General features: G+C 47.3%; 1 protein-coding gene across 4 annotated transcripts in view; it reads right to left on the bottom strand.

Moving 5' to 3' along the window:
* Positions 1 to 21,087, bottom strand: part of LOC147240069 (uncharacterized) — a 54,149-nt gene that overhangs the window by 14,033 nt on the left and 19,029 nt on the right. For all 4 annotated transcript variants that reach the window (XM_086195028.1, XM_086195027.1, XM_086195025.1 and 1 more), the window contains exons 5-10: positions 19,991 to 20,458; positions 15,735 to 15,929; positions 14,941 to 15,021; positions 14,106 to 14,218; positions 13,222 to 13,280; positions 11,928 to 12,017 (exon numbers count right to left, since the gene is read on the bottom strand). In XM_086195028.1, coding sequence (XP_086051154.1) covers positions 11,928 to 12,017; positions 13,222 to 13,280; positions 14,106 to 14,218; positions 14,941 to 15,021; positions 15,735 to 15,929; positions 19,991 to 20,458 — 1,006 coding nt within the window. The remainder of the gene's footprint in view (positions 1 to 11,927; positions 12,018 to 13,221; positions 13,281 to 14,105; positions 14,219 to 14,940; positions 15,022 to 15,734; positions 15,930 to 19,990; positions 20,459 to 21,087) is intronic.

The raw sequence follows: 21,087 nt of genomic DNA, 5'->3' as shown, positions 1-21,087 counted from the left end.
GTTCATGCAGCCACTGGACAATCAATCAATCAATAATTCAGAGTGAACGCATCGACCCGCACGCTGCAACATTAAGTGAACACAAGCTATCAAGATGATGAAGACATTTATGAATTTGTTTACATGCTGTTGGTCAATGAATCGACTCGTCAGTGGGAAGACTTCTTTCAGGCTGATATCGGTTTGTGACGCAGGGTTCTGGGCTGTTTCTTTAAACTCCAAGAGAGTTTAGTTCTGTTTAGGATTCCTCTGCAGCGCTTTTTGCCTTCACGCTGGAAAAAAACCCCAAACAACGCTTTCATATTGTCATTGTCGTCATAATTAAATTGCTAAAAGTGAAAACTATTAAAAAAATAGCAGGAGCAGCACTCATGTAAATGCTATTTTTAAAAAGCTTTCATCTCCCTGCTCCTGTTGGTTGAATTCACCCGCGAGCAGAGACCTCCGTCGTACTCAAGAAAAACACAATAAAGGTCGGTCTTATTCTTCAGCGACGCAGCAGATTTGGCCTCAGTGACCAGGAGCCTACGACTCATCAGCTGATCCAGGAGTTACTGACTGACTGGAAGGTTTAAGACGGCGACGGAGGTGGGGCCTGCTGCTGATGGGCAGTGGTGACTGGGGAGGTGATGGAGGTGACACACCACCTCGCTCACCCCTGTATTCCTCGTAGACCAACACCTCCGTACCCTTCAACCAGCACCGTAATTGCACTCAGCTAAAATCGATCAAGTTTCATTTTGCTCCTCAATAAAGTAACCACCGCTGCTAATGGGCTTCACTGCAGTTCTCCGCCTCCAACTTATTACAAATATCACTGTGCTGCATTGTGACTTCTCCTCAAGTTAAATTGGGTTTATAATGAGTTTGACTCAGTGTCACTAATCAGGCTCGTTTTCTTCTAAACTGGCCCCTAATTAGAAATACTTAATGAATATTAATGACCAGCAAGCCGACTGCACCAGTACAGACTTGGTTTCCATACGTTCCTCCTTAAGATCCCACAGGTCGCTAACTAAGGGGGAAGCACAGGGTTAGTTTGAAGTCCAACAGGAAGCTAGCATAGCGGAGACAGGGTACTTTTGTAGTCCAACAGGAAGCTAGCATAGCAGAGGCCGGGTACGTTTGTAGTCCAACAGGAAGTTAGCATGTCAGGGGTGAGGTATGTTTGTAGTCCAACAGGAAGTGGTCATCTCCTGGTTCCTCCAACAACAGGAAGTGGTCATCTGCTGGTTCCTCCACCAACAGGAAGTGGTCATCTGCTGGTTCCTCCCCCAGCAGCCAATAGGATCGCTCCATGTGATTGTGGTGATTGAATCAGTAAATCAGCTCTGGTGAACAGAAGTTGATGATCTTCCAGGTTCAGTTCATCAAGATCATCTTCACTAATGAACCCTCTGATGATGCTGGAAGCCTGGATGCTACGGTTAGCAGTGCTAAGCTAACGTTAGCCTAGGGAGGAGCTACACCAGGGTCACATGACTTACATGACTAACCCTGATGGACTGACTTGGAGGTAAAGGAACTGGATGTTCTACAGCATTAGAACACTACCACGAACAAACTCAGAACCAGAAGTGTTCTGGTTGTTTTTCAGCTCTAGTCAACATGTGGATGACTGATCACACTTCTGGATTAAAAGGGCGTGGATTATACAGGACGATGACCGCAAGATTTTTGTAAAGGGAGTTTTTGGCTTCAAAGCTAAACATACAAGGCTGGTTCTTTTCTGCATTACGGAGTCACAAGGAAGTAATGCAGGAGGTAAAAAAAAATCCTTGTGATGTCAAGACTCCTATTTGTGAGTACTTGAAAGGCAAATACACTTTTTGGGTGAAGCATCACTTCAAGATTTGAAATCCTCCGGTGGGCTGTAATGGAGCTTGACGTCCTGCAGCTAAAACAGAAATCAGCTGCATCAATAATGTTTTGATGAGCCACAACTCCAATATCTGAATTTGGATCAGGACATTTCTCTGCATGCCTCCATTTCTGTCTGAGCCAACATGGAAGTTATTTCGTGTAAGCATGTGTTTTTATCTCATTCCTGAAAGAGTATTTTCCCTCTTCCTGTAAATCCTGAGGGGACACACCGTACTGACAGCAGGGGAACGTGGACCCACCGTGGAGGGGAGCCGATCAAGACGTCAGACTGGAGGAGACGAGGAGGAACGTTTGTCACCTTCACCTACTTGCTTCATCAACGTCAGCCAGACGCCAGCAAATGAGAGCCACTTGCTTTGGGTGGTGGATTTACACAACATGACGTAGTGATCCAACCAATCAGGCCTGGCGATGGATCAGCGGCTTCACTAACTCTTCCACGCCGTGGACGTGGATGTATACAAATCAGATGCTAATGAGTAGAACATCAGAATAAAGGCTTGATGTGCATCATCCCTGGTGAAACGCTACCAGACCATCTGACACACTGGCTTTCAGTAATGAGGAGACGATTATGTGGCGTAGACCATGAAGTGTTTTGACATCTGTCACAACATGTGCTGACGTCCAATGAGACGAATGATTCATGTCGGAGTTTTGAAGATTGATCATCAAACCGTTTTGTGTGTGATAAATGATGATTCTCCGTACCTTCCTCCTCTTTCTGGCCTGTGGGTGATTCTGTCCGTCCTGAGCCTTCCCCAGCAGGTCCGGGAACACCAGGGGTTTGAGGGAGCGTGAGCGTGGCGTTCTGGGATAGCGGAACGGGTCCATCATCCGGAAGTCCCTGCCGTAGCGCACTGTGCAAAGAGAGCGTGAGCGTAGGCGCCCTGCTGAGTGCAGGCTGTTGACGCCGATCATGGTCAGGGGGGACGGACCACAGGAAAGACAGCTGGACTTTCAAAGTGAAAAGTTCTTCCCAGGCTTCTTTGATCTGGCCCGGGTCCAGCGGGCCTCGCGAGAGGCTGAGGTGGAGCTGGAAGTGAGTTCAGCTGTTAGAGAGAGCAGCTGATGATCAGCGGCGAGGACAGGGGGAGGCGGATCATCATTAGGCTGCTGTCAGGCGGTGAGCGGCGGACCCCTACAGTCAGGCCCGTGAAGGTCTTGATCAGCACCCACCAGGCTGCACCTGGAGACCCACCTGACACTGATTTATTGATAAGACAGCCATGAATTAAGGAACAAGTCTCTTCATGACGAAATAAATCCAGTACAGTTTGTTCTTGGCTCGTCTTTTAATGGGGGATGAACTGGTTGGGAGCAGGACGAGAACAAACTTCTCCAGCTTGTGGAAGCAGGTAACGAGATTCGCTGCCAAGTTACTGGAAGGTGACACCCGTCCAGCTGCCGTCCTCCAGATTCAAGCCAGCGACCGAGCACAGGGATGCCGCTCTCACCCAGAGCTCTCACAGATGGCACCAAACACTGTCAGAGGTGTGAACGGACAGCCAGCGTGAAACAGATGGGTGCAAAATGCGGAAATGAGATGAGAAACACACACGTTAAGCTCTTTATGCTTATGTGAACACACAGTTTGGCACAGAAAAAGAGACACAATAGAGGGAGATAGCGAGGGACGGGAGGGAGGGATGGAGGGAGGGACAGCCAGCCTCGGACTTCAGCGCAGGGATTCCAGAGATTTCATCACAGGCTCAGAGATGCAACGTCAAATTTAAAGATGAAGAAATTTAGCCCAGAAGGTTGTTGTTGCTCCAGCTGGCGATGGTCTGATTCTCTCCGTCCATGTGGAGGTCCGCGCTCATCTTTTACTCCTCGTCCACTTTTCTCAGACTCTCTTTGCGCCGGTTTTCCCATCACACATTGAGTAGGTGTTGGAGGGAACAGCTCTCCTGCTGCTGCTGACGTCTTTCATACCTCCCTTGTCTTCCTGCTGTATTTGTCCGATGCGATCTCAATATCCAGGCTTCTCTTTCTGTCCTGCTGCTGCTGCGGAGGCGAGCGAAGGCAGAGCTGGCTGCCTGGATGTCAGAGCGAGCGAGAGGCTGATAGGGACAACGCGCTCCCTTGCTCTGCCTCCCTCCTCCTGGCTTCGTCAATGCGTATCGCCCTCCCTCCCGCCCTCCCTCCTCCTCCTCCTCCTCCTCCTCCTCCTCCTCTCAGTCATCAGCCTCCCCGCTACGTCTTCCATGCAGACACACATGCGGGCGAGGCAACGTATCCATACACACTTTTAAAAAAATATAATCACTTCAGATTTTGATCGTAAGAAAAATTTCCTTTCCTTCCATGTTTATTTAAATGCAGCCTCCTGTTGGGGTTCATATCGCCGTGAAGTTCGACATGGAAATTTTAACACAAACTGCAACTGAATATCAGCAGTTATCAGTTATCTGCCTCCTCGATGGGCTGATAATTGTAAAAAATACCAGTTGATTCCAAACGTCTGTGGATTTCTGAGATGAAGCGATGCACTTGAGAGTTTCTATATGGACAGTTTTGCTGTTGTTAGCGTCAGATTACCCTTCTCAGGTGAAGTATCGCTTTGAAATTGAGAGAATCCCAACTAAAGAGAACACACTCAGCAGCAAATACAACAAAAACTGGGAGGCAAATCTTTAAATTCCTCTCAATCGTCCCAACTGAGACCATGAAGGGAGAGCGAGTGGCAGCAGGGGAGAGAGAGGAGGCGACAGAAACCTTTACTTGGAAGACAAATGAATGAGGTGACTTCCCCAGAGAAATCTGTCAAACAGAATTATTGATTTAAAGAAAGAGCAACAGGATCAGAAGCTACAAGAGTGTGAAGGGAGGTTTAATGCATGTGTCAATCATAGACCACTCGGGCGTCCACTCCAACACCAGCAGATTCCTGCTGCCCAGCAGCTACACAAACTACAGACGCTTCAAACTACAGTGGAAGACGGAGACGAGGAACCAGGGAACACGTAGTTGTGAAAGGGCGTCGTGGTAGTGAACAAAACCCAGCTATTGCACATAAGAAGATGGGAGGAGGAGAAACATGGAAACACCCGCGGGAGCTGGGAAGCTGCATGCTTCCACTGACTCTTTTGATCCACTTTTCATGACTACAAAAGCAGAAATCCAAATTAAGTCAGTTCTTCAGCTGGAGGGAACCACGGCAGGTCGGGCCAAGGTAAGACACTCGGTCTCCTCTTTCTGAGCCTTTCTGAGGGATGTTGAATGTTTCATGTTTGGTTTGCTACTGATGTCACATTCGCTTTCTGTATGTCAGAATAAAGCTTTGCGCTCCAAAGAATTCTACATTTAGAAGATTCTCTGCAAAAAGAAGAAACAGTTTGATGACAGGATTAGTTAACTGATAACTAAGGCGTTAACTTTACAGGTTACAGCAAACAGAGATGGGGAGGCTGGGGGGGGGGGGGGGTCAGAGCACGACACATAACCTGAGCGTAGCTCCGGCGGATGCAGCGACGATCACTGTAATCAGCTGGAGCAGCGACAAAGACCGCAGCCGCTGTTGTTAGCATCAGTCTCCGTTAGCTTCAAGCTAACTACGCATGGCTGGTTCTTTCTACATTCTTGAGTCACAAAGAAGTGATGCAGGAGGGAAAAAGACAAAAGTGTAAAGGTAAAAACTCAAATCTGACTCAATATCGGTCGATCCCTCGGTTCCCTTGAAAAACATGAGCAACGAAGACGCTGCTATGGGACGAAGACACCTGAGATGACCAGCATCCATGATTGTCTCCTCCCTCTTGGTGATTCACGTACCGCGCCAACGACTGGATGGTGGCGGCGTGATCAAGAGCTGTTCTCGAGAGCCTGAGCGTCCACATGCAAAGGCAGCTTTGTGACACCATCTGTATCTTGCCTGAGATCTGTTGGATCCAGAACCAATCAGGACGGGTGGTAACGTCGGTAGAATACAGCCAGCTGTGAGGGCGGGTCCTGCACACAGGGTCCACAGACCCTCGCTGGCATGGACAGACCCCGGTGGACATGGAGACGACCAACTGGCCTGTCTGAAGGAACATTTTTCTGTTCATGTTGTTGAAGCTTATAAGTGCTCTTTTATCAGACGTGCAACAATAAATATTTCAGTTTTAACAGCAACACACTGAATAAATAATAACTATTTAGAAATATGTAAATGTTTCTGGTTTCTCGTCACATGAGCTGCTCGGTGAGATTAAATAAAGCTCCTGCACAGATTTCAGAGGGAGCTGGTACAGACCAACAGTTTCAATTTTTCACTTACAAAACAAATAAGACCCCCCCATCAATGCTGCCCGTGATTGATAACATCAGTGCCGTTAATTACAGTTTGAAGAATGAGGTTCAGGCTCTGATTGAGCTGTAGAACATTTTCACTTCAGCAGAATGTGTTCTGGGGCTCGACTGCGGGATGGTAACCTACTTCGGTGCATCATTAGCTCCCACTTGAATCTTTAAGCCCTGAGAAGAGCTGAAGAAAGAGAGAGAGTGCAAACCTTTGCATGTCTGCACCTCACAAGAAAAGGTTTCCTTCAAAGCACCGTAAGGCCAGAAGCTCACATTCTGCAGGGAGCTGTGTTTTCCATGGAAGGTGGAGGTTTTTAATCACTTCTCTCATTACATAAACACTCGGCGTCTCATCACTTATGTGAACACTACAGCGCTGCTGGAGGCTGGTGCTGAGGGTCCCTGCAGTGGTGAGGGATCAGACATGATCGTGTTATCGATTGTGACCTGTTTAAAGTGCCAAGTTGCAGGATACAGAGCGGCGTAGGAACGAGGCCTAAAACCTGGAGGTAAGCTAGCATTGCTGAAGGTCTGGTTCTCCACTCTAAGGTCAATCGGTGGGTAACTGCTGTCCATGCCAGCGTGATGATCGGGATCTTTGAAGAGGGTCTCGGTTAAATCCTTGAAATAAAGATCAACGCACAATTTCGAAGCATTTCTGAGTCTAAAAAACCTGGGTTGCTAACAAGAGTCTGAAGGAGCCTTCAGAGGTCGGGGAGGTCATTAAAGGTCATCAGGGGAAACACGAGAAGCTTGGTGGCGGTGACCTTGAAGTCATGTGACCCTGGTGTAGTTCCTCCATAGGCTACTGTTAGCTTAGCACTGCTAACCATAGCATCCAGGCTTCCAGCATCATCAGAGTTCATTTTTCTGCTGTAAAAATGTTGCCAGTTTCTCAAATGAGAATAATTGTCAAAATTGCTGTGTTTATCTTTTTGGGTGTCAGCTTGTAGGATTGAGACATCTGCACTCCCCTAAATGTAAATATCTGACCAGGTTTGGACCGGGGCCTCACCTGGAGGTAAAACTAAGATTAAGTTCACCTAAAAAGTAAAAATCCACTTGCAATCATCTGACCTGCACCTGAACCACGAAGTCTGTTCGTAAAACGTTCCTGGAGAAACTGTGGCTTGTGATTGAGTGCAGTCTTCCTCCTCCTCCTGTCAGAGACGCTGTACTCCAGGTGCCTGATTGAGGACCAGCGCTCTGCTGATGGAGGAGGACGCTGAGTGATGGGCTGCTGTGGTAACCGGGGGAGGAAATCTCTGGACCACATTAAGACAGTTTATGTCCTCATTATGATCCTAGAACGAGAACACGCTGATTGAGACAAAGAAGCCGGAGCAGTCTCACTGACAGCTGTGGACGTTCTCCCTGAAGAACATTTGGCTCATTTTTCCGATGATTTCTGAGTTATGGCCTGTAAAGAGTTATATCAGGTTACAGGAACATGTGGCACGGAACCCAGTGCATGAATGAATGCAGTTCTGCTCAGGGACCAAACACCAAAACAAAAATGCTTCACTGCACTGCAGGCTAGAAAACTTCTGCAACCCTTCTTTCCATAGTACTGCATAGTACCACTCCATAGTACTGTACCTTTACTGAACTTCCATCCATCCATCTGTCCATTTTCTGTACCGCTTATCTGTTAAGGGTAGTGGGGGGTGGAGGCTATCACAGCTGACACTGGGCGAGAGGCGGGTTCACCCTGGACGGGTCACCAGTCCGTCGCACAGCCATCAGGAGCAGTTAGTCAAGTCAACATGGTCGCCAGGTGAAGTGGGGATCGAACCAGCGACCCTTCGGTTGCGAGACAGCCACTCTACCTCCGAGCCACGCCACCCCCTTTACTGAGCTTTTTTCAGCAAATTGCCAGCCTTTAACAGCCCTCAACACATTTTCAGCTAAAGAGCTTCAACATGCGGTTCTTTCTCCAATGTTTGATTTTGTGATCGTTGCAAGTCAGCGCACCACGTTGGAAACGTCGCAATCTGTTTTCTTGTCATGTCTTTTAGTGACAATCTGTAGTCTGGATGTGGGACGGACTCGCCGGAGTCTCGTGGTGATAATCTCTGGTTGATAATCCAGACGTGTGTGACTCATGCTGCCACTCACGAATGTAAAAACTTCAGCTCTGAAAGTCATGCAGGCAGAAATTAGGCGTCAGTGCCACAAAAATAGGTCAGTCGGGCTAAACTGTGAAACGTGGGACAAAATATAAATACTGCACGATGTCGTGATTCTTCCCGATGAGATGAACAGATTCCCCCTGTCACCATTTTGTTTTACCATTCGGACAAGTTGCTGCTGTGCACGTGTGTAGTCAGCACTGAGGTGGACGTTACTTCCTGTAACTTCTATAAGCCGGCACCACAATGCTGCGTATCAAGGCGTCAGTCCTGCTTGTTCTTAGGGGTATCTTCTCTAAGTTACACAGATGTCATGATGTATCGTAGATGAGCTGTCCTGCTGTACGTCAATCAGCACAGAATCCTCATGACGCCATCGTGAGCGATATATCGTGACAGTATCGTAGAGATTCTCACTGCTGACCACATTGCGACTGAAATGAGGTGCGAAAGTTTCCAGGACTGAGATCAAGTGATGTGCAAACCTAACGAGACCCTTCCTGACTGTGCTGATGGTTCCAGGAAATGAAGAATCCGAAATGGAGGAAGCTTTTATACCAGCTGTGTCACATGACCCCAACGAGGTTCCTACATATGTCACTCAGCTCATCCCCTGGTTGCAAATCTGTTGGGGTACCACACACAATCTTTATCGCCTCAATTCAAAAGGCAGAAAACGCAAAAAAACCCAAAACAAAACCAATCTTTTTCGTGTAGTCAAAGCTTCACACTCGGTTCAGGAGGTTGCTCCATTTTGCTCCTCTATTGTGGTGGTAATGGGAAACATATCACAAGGTTTAATCATAACAGGCTGAAGCGGCGTTGAGAGGGAATAACGGCAGCGACTGGGGGAGTTAGTGAGGAAGGTAAATGAGGCGGAAAGGAAAGAGGAGGAAGAGACAAGACAGAAAGGGGATTGTTCGGTGTCGACAGAGGGAGAGCGGTCCACCTGGGGGAGAGGGGTGCCAAAAGGTGTCACGGGGAGGCAAAGCCCTTCTCATGAGTTCCCAGACCACCAGGCAGCTGATTTTAGCTGCAGGGCGTCAAGTGTCATTACAGCCCGCTGGACGATATTCAAATCTTAACGTGGTACCCAAAAGTGTATTTCACCTGTCAAGTACTCACTACCAGGAGTACTCAGCTCACCAAGGTGTTTTCTCCCTCCTCCATCACTTCTTAGTGACTCCAGATTGCAGGAAGAACCAGCCACATATATTTAGCCTGAAGCTAACGGAGACTGATGCTAACAGCAGCTAAACTGCTAGACTAAAAAAATGTAGCATTCGTTCCCATCTTTCCCTTCATAATGCAGCACCACTCAAAACAAACACGATGAGATATTTTTCCACACTCCTGCAGCTCCAGTGGAACTGAAGGGGTTTTTAAGGAAAAGTACGGTGATGCAGGAACACGTTCAATCAAGAACCCATCCCCGTACTGACTGTGGGCTGAAATGTTAAGTTCCACTGCTGGTGAAAGATGTCTCTCACTGCCGCAGATGACAACTAAAAAATGGGCTTCCACAGCTGGAGTGAAATCAGATGGGAGAGTGAGCAGCTCAGGAGACAGAACCGGGAACCAATGAATGATAAATGGCTGACCAACACCTTTACCTGCGAGGTGCATGAACAAGTACAGTAGAACTCTCCCTTGTACTTTGATTACAAACTGAAGCACTTTTGCGCTACTATGGACTTTTCCTTAATTAGGTCTAAATTCTTGCTTGTGTTGTACGTCGCTTTGGACAAAAGCGTCTGCTAAATGAAACTGTAGACTTGTAGATTAAAGAATATAAATAAACCACTTTCAATCTTTGGGTTGGGACTGTTGAAGAAGAGATGGTCAGTTAAATGCGGAAGGAGAGCAACGTGGGGCCAACAGGTGAATGTTAACGAGACTCCAGCTGGCTGCTAACGTATTTACAGCAAACACAGATACAGATGAGAAAGAGGAAATGGGAGCCAAGAAAATGAGTGGAGGAAATGAGGAATAAGAGGATGGGGCTGGGGGGGGGGTCAGGAAATGATGGAGAGATCAAATAGAGGGGGGGAGCGTTGCAGCGGCGAGGGGCAGACGTTCACGTGACTAAGACGAGCTCTGGGAGCCTCGTTTACTGGTTGGTGGATGGTGTGAAGCTGGTGACACGTCAGCTGGAGTTCTGAGGAAGAGCTGAGCTCAGCGAGGCGGTGCACACCGGCTGGGCTCCTCTCACGCTCAGAATATACCAACTTTAGGTCCGAGACAAAGGTGGAAGTAAGAATAATCGTAGTGTTTTGTGTGGCTTTTGTGTCTATGTGGGTTTTTTTGCCAGCTCTCTAGATGTTTTTGTTGTTGCTAATTTGCTTATTCCCATTTTTTTTACTTCTTTTTACCTGTTACTTACCTTTGCAGGTGAAAACACCCTAAAATGTGAAAGAACATTTAATGAATGAGGCCCACAGATGGAGACATCTGAACTAAAAAATGACACTTGACACAGAGCGATTCAATTTGGTCCTCTGTCTTAAATTTGAGCTCCGCTAGAAAGGCAGATCTTTACACCGTGAACGATAAAACATTTTAGTAAATCACTTGACTGCAGACAGAAGGACTCAATCCTGGAGAGGAGGAAACGGAGAGCTTTAGGAAAGATGAGGGAAACTGTGTGAGAGAGGAGCGATAAAAGTGGCAATGAGTCGCAGTCTGGAGATTAAACTGAGGCCAGATAAGGAAGGAGAGACTGGGCAGCCGGAGAGAGAGAGAGAGAGAGAGAGAGAGAGAGAGAGAGAGAGAGAGAGAGAGAGAGAGAGAAAAGAGAACGTGGCTGGAGGGACAGAAAAGTGAGAGGTTCATTGAGAGAGAATAAAGGAGCTTGTGGAAAGTGGATGCATGATTAAAGACTGTTCCTGGATCTGTACGAGCATTAATAAAACAGCTGATGCACATCTGTGCGACTGTTTTTTGTCTGACTTGCTGTGCTCGCGGTCACATGGCAGCAGCGTCTTTGGCCTCAATAACTGGCACAGCCTTTCATTCTAGACGTCCTCGCTGTCATCTCAGTCTCCCTCCTTCATGCATTATAAATACGCCATTACAACCTGTTGGCGAGCACTCTGCCGCCCTGAGGCTTGTTGACGGACCGCTCCGCAGACAAAACTAATCAACAGCATCATCATTAGGCGCACCAATGGACAGGCACTGATTGGGTTATTTCGCCACATCATGAAGCCCCAAGGCCGCTGTCCGACCCTGCCTGATGGAGCCCGACCTTATGCTACCAAACTCAACTGGGTTAAGCTAATCGGCTAATCTAATGCTGGTGAAGTCGCGCGCAGCTCCCCCGAGGGTGACTATGCCTTTCCCCCCTCATCTCCGGATCACATAACGATTAGTCCCCCGGGCCCTGCTGTAGCTACACTGTACCAGGAAGTGGCGAGCCCGGGCAGGCTTCTGATTGGTAGCCTCTGGAGACGCGGTGAACGCCAGCTGGCAGCGAGCGCAGGCCAGACAGCCAGGCTCAGTCGCATAGATCTGAGGGACAATACAGAGCTGGCACAGTCTGCTCGCCCTCATTTTGAGTGTGTGTGTATGTGTGAGTGTGTGTGTGTCTCTCTGCGCTTGCTATTTTAGATGGAGAGGCAAGCTTACTTTCAGCAGATCCTTAGGAAAGTCTTGGCCGTCGTTCAGTCCTTCCAGGTTGCCAACAAACTGTGTGCTCGACATCCTCTTACCAATGTTCTAAAAGCACAGAAAGAAAAATCATGTCTATTGAAATAAAGTCAGTAAAGAGTCATAATGTAGCTGGAAGTGTTTGATCTGGTGGAGAGCGCTGCGGGTATGAGGTCTTTTTGTAGTCCAACAGGACGTTAGCATGGTAAAGATGAGGTATGCTTGTCATCATGCTAACTTCCTGTTGAACTACAAAATACCTGCCTAAGGGCGTAAGTTTGATTTTGACATTGGTGGGAACATAAACGCGCTCCACAGGGGGAAGCTGCCTGGAGGCTGATATATTTTGCATTTATGACTGCAATGTCCCGTTACCTTGAGCTAATAGAACAAGCAAACTCTTATCATCAGGGGAGGAGAAACTCTCTTCGGGGATTAAGATCAGGTTGATCTTTCAGCCTTGAAAATCAGACTGTAGATCAGTTTTTGGAACCTGAGGCCCCACTGAATGTAAAATGAATGGACGAGGCACTGACTGATGGCGATAATATTGGTAGGACAATGCAGTAGTGGCGGGACCCGCCCCTACCATCACTGCCCCATACTTCACCCTTGACCCTGCCAACTTCCTGTTGGACTATAAAAATGCTTCGTCCCTGACATGCAAACTTCCTGTTGGACTATAAAAATACCTTCTTCTTGCGGTGATCTAAACATAACACGCAATCACATACATGTTATCGATTCGACGCGGTCTCTGTTTTCTCAGTTTTCAGGGGAAAACAGGCTGAACAGCTTTCCCCTCAGGCCTGTGGGATGTGATGAAGAGCATTTTTCATTTTAGACTTGATTAATGGATTCATCAACACATAATCTGCCCTAATCCTGCCTAAAAAATGCACTCATGGCGACCACTCGGGCAGTGAACAGACTAAAATCCAACTTACAGTTTATGTGTTAGCACTTTGTTAGCTCATCTCAAGAAAGAGCTCCAGTCTCCTCCTGAGCCGCATTAATGAAGCGCTGATTGGCCGATGGTCTCCGCCACCGAGAGGAGCTGAGCTCAGATCAGCTCTGGCTGAGAAAGCAGCCGATTAACGACGGCAGACCTGGATCAGCCGGTGATCAGGTTGATCTCCTGAACTGACCCAAAGGGCCCCAGAGGAGAATTAATCCCCCAGAACTTTTCCTCTGTTTCTCACCTGAAGTACTCTTACACTGCGATGTACAACATTTCTATCACAGTACTGGTATTGCATATGTAACTACTTACCTGACCATGCAGATCAGTGTTGAGCAGCATCAGGGCGCAGGTCAGCGTGTGAACCGCATCTACGCCAGAGAAGTTGAGTCAGTTTTCTCTCCTAAACCTATGGAGCCCATGTACGTTACCCTGACCAGCCTCAACGTGTTCTGATGCAACTTTCACAAACACCACTAGCTGGAGCTCTCCTGGTCACATTGGTATGAAAACAAACCAAATGCTAACAGTTCACGCTGCAGACGGTCTGCTTTAGCTAACGTTAGCTGATGCAAGGCTACTCCTAGCTTGACTGACATGGATATTTACCAGAGATCCATTCCAGACATCAGAGGCTTATGGATAATAAATCACATGTCATTTCTGCTCAGAGGTTAAACTGCAATGAGATAAGCAGGAGCACGAAAAATGAAGAGGGAATTCAAAATCAAAAGCATTTATTGCTGCAACAGCGTTTGTCCACGTTTCGTGTTTCTTGACCAGATATGTTCGGTTTGTTTTGGATGTACTCAGTAAAAGCATGAACCAAAGTGACAACTGCCTGTGAAATGTCTCGGTATCTCAGGGAAACGCTCCATGTTTGGTGATGCGCGTTGTAGTGTTGTTAATGAGAACATAGAAAATTAGATGAATGTGATCGGTGAGTTTTTGCAGCGTTTGCCTTCCACTGGTTGTTTTTGAGGCTTATTGATGCAACGTAAACCTGCAACCCAGCAGTTAATAAAGACTCGCTCCTACAATAACACCAAGTATTGGTCAGATACTGTGTTATTCATATTGGAAACTGCAAAACAATTCCCCTCCACACTACGGTGGAATAAATGTGGCGCATTAAATATTTAGGAATATTGTCAATTTCCTGTAGCTGGGGTGGAGTGTGCAGCAGCAGTACTTACCCTCTGACAGGATGACGTTCGGGTTGCAGTGAAAATAACGGCTGGAAAAATGTGACAGCACCCGTTCCCTCTCCTGAGTCTCCCCCATGAGGGCGAACCGCCGCAGGAAAATCCTGCAGCCAAACACACCCATAAATATTTGATGCAACAACACTTGCAATGTAAATACATGCATTTTCAAAAGTTACAAACCGCCAACTTCCAATTAAAATAAGTCGTTATGTGTGACGAGATGATTTAGATGCAATTACTTGTACTTTTGTACTCCTTCCAGCAGTAATACTGATGAGAACTAGTTTTATTTCTCTTCAGGTTACCGCAGATGAAAGGATCAAATCTTGAATGAATATGAAGCAGAGCAGTTTTTCGTCACGTGTTTCCTTAAACACAAAAAACTGTGATAATTGGACATAATTTAAATCAAATTATATGTTATTTCTTTCTTTTACTGGCAACACAGCGTAACTCTTATCTAAAGAAATAAAGTCAAATTTGTTAGAAATGTGGTCTGAACTTCAGACTGCAAGCACGTGCAGCGTCAGTCTGACTGCAAGGCTGCAGCTGCCCTCTAGAGGGCAACAGTGGAGAGCTTCCTTGCATGCAGACGAATAAAAATGGTTTTATGAAATAAAAAATGCATCTTCTCATCTAATTGAGGCCAAATCAGAGTCGTCATCTCTCAGAGGAAAGAACATGATTAAAAACCCTCTCAGGGAAAGTTTGCTTCTCCATTCTGACCACAGCTGCACTTTAAAACTGCATTATTGTTTTACAAATATGAAAAACTGCCTGGAACTGGGAGTGTCGGCTGCGTCGACGGTGGTGTTGCTCTCACCGCAGCGCCTGGTCAAGAGCGAGGCCTGAGAAGTCGAAGAAGCTCAGATACTCTTCTGCCACCATTCGGCTGAAGTCGTTGCTGAAAACAGACAGATTTCAACTGAGAGATGAGGGAGAACAAAACATCCTGAAGAAAAAGTAAAAAATAAAAAAACAAGGCCAGTGATCAAAAGCACATTACTGTCAATCAAATGCTTGAAAAGCTTGGTGAGCTCAATTAAAGGCTTCAGTTCGTCCTGCCAGGCAGACCAGAAGGCAGACTCTTCCTAGGCTGCACCTATCAGGAGGAGGAAACCCTCGAATCCCAAATTCTTCCTCATCAGCATGAACAAGCAGCTCATCAGTGGTCGGCTGCTAAACATGCAGTTTTTCTACCTCAGGAAACCTCCCTGCATCCTGCAGCTGCAGGAATCGCACCTGTCAGACCACTTAAAGGCTCCTTCAGGGAGAGAAATACTAAAAGTACCTACTTACTTACGAGCGTCCCTGAAAAACTGCTGGCCCGCACTCAAGCTGAGTTAATAACATCGCTGCCAAATATGTACACCGACCAAGAAAATCAGAGAAATTCTGCTTCTCCGCAGTTTATCTGTTGTTATCGTGAAGAATTGATTGAAATGTTTTTTTCCCCTCCTTCATTGCTTCTTTGGGACTGCAGAATGCAGGAAGAGCCAGCCACGTACACTTAGCTCCAAGCTCATGGAAACATCGTCGAGAGCTCAAGGCGTACATAAGTGAGCAGTTGAAATGCAAAACACACATTCGTGCGCAGGAACACTTCTCCTAACTCACTTCTTGCTGAGGTGGCGAGCCACGTCGGACTTCCTGAAGCCGTCCAAGTTGAAGAGGCGTTTGGCCAAGCGTTTGGCGGCCGCCACGTCGGCGCGGTGACTTCCATTGGTGAGAGTTTCGCTGCTGCCGGGGCCCAGCCTTTCGCTGAGGTCGTGGTCCAGCTCTGAATCGGTGGCCAGGCGAGCCTTGTCCCTGCTGAGGGTGGAAGACAGGAAGGATGAGCCCACGAGGTCAGGAGGAAAACGACAGGAAACCAAGTTTAGCGTGGAAGTGTGAAGAAAACAGACGACAACTGATGTGACTGGTAAATAATTGAAAAGATGGAGGAGGAGGACAGAACTAATAACTCAAGGAGCTCAATAGTTTACTGGAACTAATATCTGATGAATGTGTTAACAATTCAAGTTCTCAGCTGAATCCGATGTTAAAACAGGACAGCGGGAGAGAAAAGATGTCACATGAACGCTGATGAAAAGAGAGGAGAAGGAGAAGAAGATGCAGAAGAGCAGGAACAGAACAACACCTGTAAATCACCCCCAACACTTGGCTTGATTACACGCTTTAACGACGACGTTCAAAATCTCATCTACATTCATCACTTCTTAATTAAGCCACTTGGAAGTGTTTCACCGCTCTGATCACATCTGAGTTATCGTCTGATGATAATTTAAGACTACCAGGTCACACTGAGCCAAGAGGGAACCCGCAGCAAGAACTCTGAGACCATTCGACGCGGCGCGGAGACATTTTCACTGCCAGCCGGAGAAGTTTGACCACGCCGGTGTCCTGACACTGAACAAGCCGCCTCCCCTTCGGAGGATCATTGTCAAGCTGGGTAGGAAAGACAGATACACACATTCCACTGGCCTCCTGATCCACTCAGGAGCAAAGAAGAATCAGGTGTAACAGGTTCCTGAGTGGGGGCCCTACCTGTGGAAAGACAGGGCGACCCCCGGACACCTCTCCTCTCTGACTGCAGGGGAACCACGACAGCAGAAGATGGACGGCGACCTCACCGCCGTCCCCTGCAAAGCGCTTCGCCCCACACTGCTCAGCCCACTGACCCCTCCTCTCCTCATGGCGCCGTAACCTGACCGCATTCCTGTCGACATCCACTCCCGCGCACGCCTGAGCTAGCGTGGGTGCAGCACCTGTAGTCGCCCCAGCAGGCCGGCAGACTGGGACCTTCCTGGACCGGTCCCGTCGGCCCCCTCTGTGCTCATTTGATCTTCACAGCCGGCGTCCGTCCCTCAAAGAAGAGCTGTTTGTCTCTCCGCCTCAATCGTTTTCTCCCTCTGAGTCTGTTTGCTGTCGTTTCACTTCTCCTCTCCTCCCTCCTCCCTCTCTCCCCCCTCTCCCCCACCTTATTCCGCTTTGTAAACTCTGGCTGTCCCCTGCTGACCTTGGATCCAGACCACGGCATGAAACTTTGCCTCGACCTCATTCATTTCCCTCTCTTTCTCTCTCTCCCTCCCTCTCTCTCTCTCCATCTGCATCTCTAATTACAAACACTCAAGTCTGGCTTGTTTTACAAAGTATCGTCTGTATTGTTTCTGGATTGTAACACACCCACAGAGAAAACACAGATCTGAGGTGTCAGGTTTAAACTTGCTGTGTGTGTGTGTGTGTGTGTGTGTGTGTGTGTGTACCTAAACAACTATAGCAGCCAGGGGTAAAGAACAGGTGACCTTTTGTAAACATCACTGTCGCGTCTGTATACATGGTGTCAGGGTTTACAGGCGTGTTCACAATCACACGGCTCAGCCACTTGTTCATCATCCCATCAGGAACCAGCTCAGTGGATCCAGGTCCTGAGAGACCAGTCTGCTTTAACCCTCTCCTGACGTACATGAAGGCCTCTCAGCCCAGACAATGAGCCTCTGTGTGATGGTACGGGCTGACGTGGGGGGGTGGCGAGGAAGAGGAGGGTAGGGAGGGACATTCCAACTTTTATCAAAGTATGGACAAGCCGTCAGAAATATTTGCCTGGAGGATTCCAGGACTGCTGGAGTCGGGCCTGCCGCGAATGTGATAAGACCGAGCCGAGCAAACATTTTGACCTCTCATGTGAGAGGAAGTATTTCTACGTGAATCACCTGAAACTTGAGACCCGGTTCCTCCCCGCAAGGTCCTGTTTTTACCACATCAGAAGATTTAACGGTGACTCGCTAACCCTGCTAACTCTCGTTATTCCCTAATGGGAGTCTTGAGCTCACAAAGATATTTTTCCCCTCCTTCGTCACTTCTTTGTGACCCAAGAATGCAGAAAGAACCAGCCACATGAATTTAGCTCGAAGCTAACGGAGACTGGCGGCTAACAACAGCTAAAGTGTCCAAAACAAATGCTCAAATGAATCTTCCTGTACAACCCACCAGTTTGTTTTCAGCTCAAATCAAAGTGTTTGTGAGCTCAGGGCACCAGGTCACGAGAGAATTAGTGGATATTGTGTTTACTTAAGTGTTCGAAGTAAAAGTACACATTCTACATGAAGTGTGTGTATTCCAGTGCTTGGGAGTATTCACTCCTTGACCTCTCAAGGTCCAGTTGTGCTGCTCTGATTGTGTATAATACAAAAGTACATAACCCTCATCAGTTTTGTCATGTTTTCTATGCAAAATATTTCTTAGAGGTAATTAGAAACAGATGGGATCAGATTAATGTAAAAAGAGCAATTGTTTCCTTTAAAGTGTATCAAAACAAAAGTATACAGTCTCAGTACTCATGTAAAGTACATTTACATAAAAATTGTACCTAAGTACAGTTCTTAAAGTAAAAATACTTTACTATACTTTGTTACTTTCTGCCTTTGCTTGAAAAGCAAAAGACTCTTCTTGAGTGGAAAAGCGTTTTAAGTTCAGGGAGCAACATGAGGAGACGACGGAGTGGACCCGACCCTTTCGCTCCAGGCTAAAACTTTCACAGGACAAAGTCTTCAGGGTCAAATCCTCCCCTGGGTGAAGTTAGACAGGTGCTTCAGAGGATTTCGCTCCCCCAGGACACCATCGCTCTCCTGCCTTCTGCTGCCATCTTGTGGTCACAGCTGCAGCCAGCTCACTTCATCCTCTGCAGTGCTGTCACACTTTTTCTTTTTTTGGGGGGGTGACATTCACAAAGCCAGTCTGGTGAGTTGTCACTCTCGAGGACCCTGTCAGACTGAGATACACACTCTGCTACCTGCCACGCATTCGTGCATGTACATACATCGGTGCTTCTATTCTTCTTCTGTGGTGCTTTACTGTTTTGCACCGCAGCAAAGTGGTGAGTAACAGAGACTGAGGATGTTAAAGGCTCCTGAATCACAGATGGGACAGTCAAGGTGAGTCTGTCACTGCTGCACCAGCATCTTCCTCCATCAGCCCCGCATTCCTCTCCACGTATACACACACACACACACACGCACACACACAAACACTTTTAGATACAGATGGACTTGCATATCACTAGCATATTCATGGGTGTCCTGACAGGCAGCAGGACTGCCGGCAGCTTTCCAGCGACCTTCACTCAAGAGCAGCGCTGCAGCACTGCTCCACAGGAGGAGAACCAGCCTGGAATAAACGCTCACGCAGCTGGAGCGGCTGATTACGGCCCGTTGAAGGGTTCTGACCTCGGCCGGGACATTTTAACACTGAATACAGTCACATGAGATCGTTTAGAACCACCAGCATCACCGAGTCCCAGGGTCAACATTTGTATTTTGTATGTAGAACCAGATTCATGCTGCACCGTGGCGCTAATATCACTTCCTGCCTCCGCACACACTTCGTGTAGGTGACGTAGTTGTAGGTCAGGTGATGACAACACAATGTCATGTGATGTTTGTTCCATCAGATTTACTTCCTGTAACCGCATTATGACTGAAACCCAACTCGTAGACGTCTTCAGGACTCTCATCAAGGATCTGACCATGTGACTCCAGTTACTACAGCTGTTCTATCAGCTAAGATCAAACATGGCCGCCTCCTCGCCCTGGTAAACTCTCAGTCTTCACAGTGACCCGTCACCAGGGTCTGAAGGAGGTTCTGACCACTTCTGAGAGGACCTGGTCCACCCGGTAGCAGGAGGAGATCAACGTGTAAAAAACATTTAGTCATTTCCTGTAGCCACCAGATGGCGCTGTGACTCATCTGGCCCATTTAAAATGTACCGGGTTCTCTTAGTTTGGTAAAAACAGTTTTTGCGTGAATTGTTGAAGCAGTAAGAAAGATCAAAAGATCAGATAAACACACCGCCGACAAGGTGGCGCTGAACTCACCTCGGGAGGGAGAAAGACAGATTGCTGTACCAGCTGCTCCCCAGCTGTGCACAATCTCGTCCTCTAGGGGGCGTGTCGTCTGACCCGCTGCTCAGCCTCTCGCTGGAGGGAGCTCGGGTGGCGTCCGAGTCACCCGTCACCGTTAAGATGGAATCAGACAGCGTGGGTCTCTCGTCGTGAGCTAGAGGGGCAAAGCTGAGTTGAACGATCTGTCTGGCGCTCTGGCAGACCGGCCCGTGTATTGCTGGAGTAAAGGTGGGAAGGTCAAAGGTCAGGACAGTCTGGGTGTGAGAGGTCAGCAGCTCCTCGCTGTCCAGGCTGTTGTACGACGTCCCTTTGGCTCGGTGGGACTCCATGATGCTCTCAAAATGGCGGCTGAAGGTGTCCTCAGCGCCGCAGCGAGGCCCCGACACCAAGATGGGCGACTTCAGGGCTGGATGGTGGTTGTCAAAAAAAGTTTCCATCGGTCTGGATAGAGAACACAACAACAACAACAAAAACAACAACAACGACAACAACAGTCTTTACCATGTTTAGCGAAGAAAGGACAACACCTGTAGCTGCTAAAACCATCAGCCTGCGAGGAGCTGCGACGGATTCGCTCTCATTCACAGAAAACTGCAGTAATAATTCAACATGAACTGCATATGAAGTAACAGGAGCGCTAAAAAAGTATGAATTTGTAAAAGCAAATGAGTACAGGAAGCCTGATAAATACAATTATTTAAGAATAATTCAAAATAGGAAAAATAGTGGATGAGAACATCATTTTATGTAGTCAATGTTTTAATTTATTTTCAATTTTCAGATTCATTTCATAATATGAGTCTTTTTTATATCTTTACAAATAATAAATTTCTTTATCTTCCTGCGTATTTTTACAAAAAGGCATCATTTTATTTTTCCTGTTCTTTTTTTCCCAAATGCTTTTTTCATGAGGGAAGATTATCCAGTAAGGATTGTAGTAAAAAGATATTTGAATATACAGAGTATTATTTGATATACTACATACAAAATATTACTGATAAAATGTGGACAGGAAAGGGAGATTATCTTCATCTCTCTTTGCTGTCCACATCTGATACCCTGTCCACATC

The sequence above is a fragment of the Aulostomus chinensis genome, chromosome 23 (genome assembly GCF_037954235.1).
Source record: "Aulostomus chinensis isolate RoL2024-O1b breed Wild chromosome 23, RoL_Achi_v1.0, whole genome shotgun sequence".
Lineage (NCBI taxonomy): Eukaryota > Metazoa > Chordata > Actinopteri > Syngnathiformes > Aulostomidae > Aulostomus > Aulostomus chinensis.
This window is presented reverse-complemented; position numbering and strand designations above follow the sequence as displayed.